The 5,639-nt window shown below is 47.8% G+C and overlaps 1 protein-coding gene across 1 annotated transcript; it reads left to right on the top strand.

Moving 5' to 3' along the window:
• Positions 1–586: 586 nt before the first annotated feature.
• On the top strand, positions 587–4,422 carry Prss38 (serine protease 38). The gene is made up of 5 exons (XM_090339711.1): positions 587–737; positions 922–1,081; positions 1,787–2,058; positions 2,566–2,705; positions 2,947–4,422. Exons 1-5 carry the CDS (start codon positions 587–589, stop codon positions 3,202–3,204), a joined length of 981 nt encoding a protein of 326 aa, XP_090195837.1. The 3' UTR covers positions 3,205–4,422.
• The last annotated feature ends 1,217 nt before the right edge of the window (positions 4,423–5,639 follow it).

Raw genomic sequence — 5,639 nt, 5'->3', positions numbered from 1 at the left:
AATCTGTATTGAGAAGCCTGGTGCCAATGTCTCATGACTGTAATGCTAGCTACTAAGGAAGCTGAGATTTGAGGATCATGGTTCAAAGTTTGTACTGGAATTGAACTGACTGGAAACAAATATATTTGCTACATCAAGCTTTTATAGCTATGAAGATTGAGCATCTCTCCATTCAACTGACTTTAACATCTTTACCAGATGCTTTACCAGAACTGAATCTGCCACAGTTTGAAAAGTTGCCGACATCAGAGTGTGTAACCCGTTTTTCAAACAGCATGCCAAGCCTACCTCTGTGTGCCGGGTTGGGGTGCAGGGACCCCCCTTGCGGAGGCCAGCACCCTCCCTGCTGGGGTTGTGCGGCCTTGTGGTGGCCGCAGATCCTTTCCTGCTGTGCAGGCCGCTCAGTTCCCTTGCCAGTTGGGCGCTCAGTGCCCTGCAGGGGGCGCCGTGGCGGCTTCGGGCTGCGACACCATCACGTGGTCCCCTAGTGCATCCTCCTCGCCTGCTGGGGGCGCTGTCCCGAGTTCAGCTCAGGCGCTCTCACCCGCTAGCGCCTGGTCCCCGGCCGGGGCGAGCCTCCGGCTTCATGGCCACCCCTGCAACTGGCAGGGCCTCACCTCGATCTTCAGCCCTGGCTGCTCTGCTGCTCCTGCTCTTTCTAGATACTTCCAGCGGGGCTGTGGCCACGGTCCCTGGACACCTTAAGAGCCTCAAGCATTCCTTGAGCAGAAACGTGGGTAGGCCCAGCCCCGGAGTGCGGGCAGCGGGCCCCTCTCCCTGGAAGGAGCCAGGGTCTCCCTGGAGACTCTGAGTCCCTTCCCTCCCGGCCCTGGGCCCTTCCACACTTACTCTTCTGCCCTGGTCCCTGGGGCTGCGTGCAGGGCTGGGACTGCTACCCCATGCCCGGTCCCTCTCCTTCAGCCTGTGGCCATCAGGATGTGCAGGGCAAGATCTTAGGCGGAAGGGATGCCACCAGGAAGTGGCCATGGCAGGTCAGCGTGCATTATGCCGGCCTACACATCTGCGGGGGCTCCATCCTCAATGAGTACTGGGTGCTGTCAGCTGCACACTGCTTTGACAGGTGAGAGGGTGGTGGTGGGGGATGAGAGGCCTAAGGAGGGGGGAAAAGTCGGCACAGCATGTACACAGCGGCTTGCACTGTTGTGTCCTCTTTGGTAGTCCTGTTCCCATGCACCCAGCCCTGTGCATTGTTGTTGGCTTGTGAAATTCTCCTGTCTGACTACTCCAGGCTGGCACTCAGGGGCCAGCCTAGCTTCATTCAGTTGGAGCGGGGTGCACAATCCAGTATCCACATTCAGGACCCGTCACCATAAGCGTGACCCTGTCTACAAAAGAGGCTTTCTTCTCGTCTGAGAGCTGATCTCTACTTGCAAGGCCCTGCCCCACACGTGAAGCTCCATCTGCCTTGGCTGATCCTCCAACAGCATGGTCCTCAGGCTAGAGTGGCCTTCCACCCACACAAGCCCCTTCACTCAATGGGGTGAGTCTTGGCCATCTGCCCTCAGTAGGAGGTGCAGCTGGGCCTTCTGCATGGATAGCTGGCTCCCACAGCTGAGGGACAGAGGCTTCTGGTGATTCCTGGAGTCTCTGTGGGCCCATGCCAAGACTTCATTGAGAACAGTTCAGTCAGACAGCCAGACAGGGCCCCACTGAACTGCAGGTAGAGACTGGTCTTTTCAGTCCTGATCCTCACCCCTCTTCAGACTCATCTGTAGGCACAGGGTGCAAGGGGATACAGGTAGTGGGCTTTTGTTCTGACCCACAGGGACAAGAACATCCAAAGCTATGACATGTATGTGGGCATGATGAACCTCATGGTGGCCAACAAGTATACAATGTGGTACGAGGTGAACCAGCTGATCGTGCACCCCTCCTATGCAAAGCAGCACCCTGTTGGAGGAGATGTGGCACTGGTGCAATTGAAGACCCCCATTGAGTTCTCTGACTCCGTGTACCCCATCTGCCTGGCGCCTACCAATATGAACCTTAGTGCTGTTTCTTGCTGGGCCACTGGATGGGGATTGGTCTCAGAAGAAGGTAAGAACAAAACACAAGATCTCATAGTAGACTGGAATAGTGGTCACTAGACTGACGAGTAAGTAGGAGACTATGCTAAGCAGAAAGATGCAAACTGTAAGCAAAGAACCCACTGGAAAGACTAGATATAAATGCCTAGTACAAGGCACAAAAATTTCGTTCGTGGGTTAGAAGACTGAGCTTAGCTGGAAAGCATCTGAATTTAAAGACTGGGCAGTAGAAATTATCCATAGTGTAACAGAGAAAATGAATGTGTGAGTAGCTCAGTACTTCTCAGAGAAGTGTGTAGTGCTTTGGCTGTGCTCTTGTATGTGGGAAGGGCTCCTGCTGGGTGTGGGAGGGGCTCGTTGTGTTTGGGTGGAGCTTTTCCTGCAAATGGGCAGATTTTTCTCTTGTGTTGGCCAAAAGCTCAACTATATTTCTACCTTGTGGCTTCAGGAACTAGGACCTCACCTGCTGCTGGCAGGAAGAATTCCTCATCTGAGCAGCTCATTCCTCTCCTCACAGGCAAAACTTTAAATGAGCTGCAGGAGATCAAGTTGCCTCTGATCTCCCAGACTCTGTGCAAGCTGCTCTATGGAACATCAAACATCATGCCAGACATGATCTGTGCTGGAGACATCGTCAAAGCTAAGACTGTGTGTGAGGTATAGATCCCCACTCTAGCTGCGGGAGGCTGGTCTAGGAAAGGGATGCCAGACCCTGGCTAGATGCAGATTAACAGTGAATGATTGCAACATACCTGCAGTGATTCTTACCTCTGCAGCTTTGGGCCCTGCTGCGGCTGAAGGCAGAGACTGGGAGAGAGGGAGAGCTGTGAGCAACCATCTCTGTTTTTTAAGGACACAAGCTGACTCCCAGATTGCAGATAATTCTCTTCCTTTGCAGGGTGACTCTGGAGGCCCTCTGGTATGTGAATTCAACGATATCTGGATTCAGATTGGAATTGTGAGCTGGGGCCGTGGGTGTGCCCTACCCATGTTCCCCGGAGTATATGCTCGGGTCTCCTATTTCTCAGATTGGATACGTCACAACGTAGAAACCATACCCATTCCAAATCATCCAGTCCCTGATCTCTGTTCATCTCTGGGGGCTACCTTTAGTGTCTTTGTGACCATGCTGATTGCATGGCTGTCAGTGTTGTGAGGGCAGAGACCCTCATCCCGAGCTTCCTTGTGGCTTCTTCGAGCCCTGTTTCTGTCAAGGAAATGACCATGCTACAGGGCCTCATATACATCCTGCCAGTCTCTCTAGAGCTAAGAGAGACCCAGACATTAGGTTAGTGAGGGTATGACAGAAGAAGAAAAGAGGAGAGAGGAGGAAAGGAGCAGGAACCACCTAGGAAAGCAGAAGGGATGTGGAGGGAAAGACATATGTTTAGACTGAATACAGTTGAGATTTTATGAGTATTAAATATTTATGAAGCAAGCATATCAAAGTTTCTGAACTAGTCCTTGTACCCCAGAGTCACTACAGGTTCATGTGAAGGTAAGTGCCCACAGACAGAAGGAGGACCTTATATCTGCCAAAAAACAGGTGCCTACAGATCAGATCTAGAAACTGGCAATTACACATCACCTGTGGGAATCTGTGAATAAGCCTAAGTGAGGCAAGAGGAAAAAGGCTTCTATCATTTAAATATTTAGCCTACCACTGTAACAGTTTCAAAGACACCTGAACAGCCAGTTTGAAAAGGCACAACATACTGGTACTTGTGGCTCACATCTGTAATCCTAACTATTCAGAAGGCTGAGTTTATGTCAAATTACAACCAACAAGAAAGCCCAAGAAGAGATAAATATGAAGGGCAATGAGGTAGTGGTGGGAACCAATCCAGCAGATAGGAAATATGCCATACAAGCCAGACACCAGTGATCCTATAATCATCACACCTATAATCCTAGCTCCTCAGAAGGCTGAGATCTGAGGATCAGGGTTTGAAGCCAGCCTGCACAGGAAAGACTGTAAGAGTATTATCTCCAGTTAACCATGAGGGAAAAGCCAGAAATGGAGTTGTGGCTCATGTGGTAAAACACTTTTCTTGAACAGAAAAGTTATGGGACAGAGCCTAGGCTGTGTGTTCAAGTTCTAGGGCCAGTACAGGGAAAGGAAGGAAAAAAAGAAGAAAAGAAGGAAGGAAGAAAGGAAGAAAGATGTTCTATTTAGACTCTGCAATCATAGCATACCACAAAGACTTGACAATTCATAAAATTTAATAAATAATGAATAAAGTCCACATCAGAATCAGCCCCAGTACTTGTGGAAAATCATTGTTTGAAGTAATTTATATCTTCAAAAGTACCCAAGTTTTCAGAAATTCACTGTAGCATGGCCAAACTGAGTTGATCCTAGAAAATATATACTACTGAGCAAATAGTCTTTATTCTAACCATTTAAGAATTCTTTCAGTATTTCAAAAAATTTAACAAATTCCATAAAATATCCACATTTACTACTTACAAAGTGGCTATAATTCTGAGTGGAGGAGAGAACACAGGATGGCTAGCTTGTTCTCTTTGGTCTTATATTCTGGAATAAAATTGCAGTGAAATTCTACTTTGTCATCTTTGGGCTGTGTTTGCATCATTACAATTTGAAAAACATCTAACACATGTGAGCATTTTAATTTCATTTTCTGGCCTATCTTCTAATATCTTTATCAATGTTTGGGACCCTAAAATCTTTGTGAATCTTTTTTTTTGCCAATCCTGGGGCTTAAACTCAGAGCCTGGGCATTGTCCTTGAGCTTTTTCAAGGCTAGTGCTCTACCACTTGAGCTACAGCACTACTTCCAGCTTTTTCTGTGTATGTGGCACCAAGGAATGAAACCCAGGGTTTCATGTATGCTAGGTAAGCACTCTACCACTAGGCCATCCTCCTGGACTTTGTGAATCTTAATATGGGAAGTCTGTCTTCCTAAATGGCATCTGAGGCCACTGTGGGTCAGCCATGCTGTGCTGGCCAACACCTGAGGACCCCTACTCCATGCCACAGGGAGGAAGAGACACAGACTAATACAAGCCATGGCTTAGTTCTCATAGGTCAAAATAAAAGCCACCTGCCACCAGGAACATGGCTGTAATGCATCTTGTGAAGTGGTAAGCACCCTACCTTTCTATCTCTGTTTAGATATCATTATACAAATTAGAATTTCCCTCAATCCTTGTATGTACCAGGCAGGAATCTCCAAGGGTTGCAAAGGCTTTGGAAGATATAAGTAAGCATTCTTTGACATTCTTTGACAACATCTCTGTGTTGTCTTGATTACATCATTGGTTCATGAACCCACACACTTGCACCCAACTGCCTGGAATGGTAAGTGTTCTGGAAACAAAGCTCCCCATACCACATACATAGGTCCAATAAGTCTGTGACCTCATACAGAACAATAGAATGGCCATAGAACATGCATTGTGTAGAGCTATATGTTCAGAAATCCTTTGATAGCTCATTAAAATACCTTTTATTTGTTGTTTTTAAAGATTTTTTGTGCTTATTTTAAATGTATTTATTTATTGTGTTGGTTCTGGGGCTGGAACTCAGGACCTCATGCACTTGCCTGGCCTTTTCATTGAAGGCTG

This window comes from Megascapheus bottae, chromosome 10 (genome assembly GCF_031878675.1).
Source record: "Megascapheus bottae isolate mThoBot1 chromosome 10, mThoBot2.hap1, whole genome shotgun sequence".
Taxonomy (NCBI): domain Eukaryota; kingdom Metazoa; phylum Chordata; class Mammalia; order Rodentia; family Geomyidae; genus Megascapheus; species Megascapheus bottae.
Note: the sequence above shows the minus strand (reverse complement) of the source record. Positions and strands in the feature narration are given on the sequence as shown.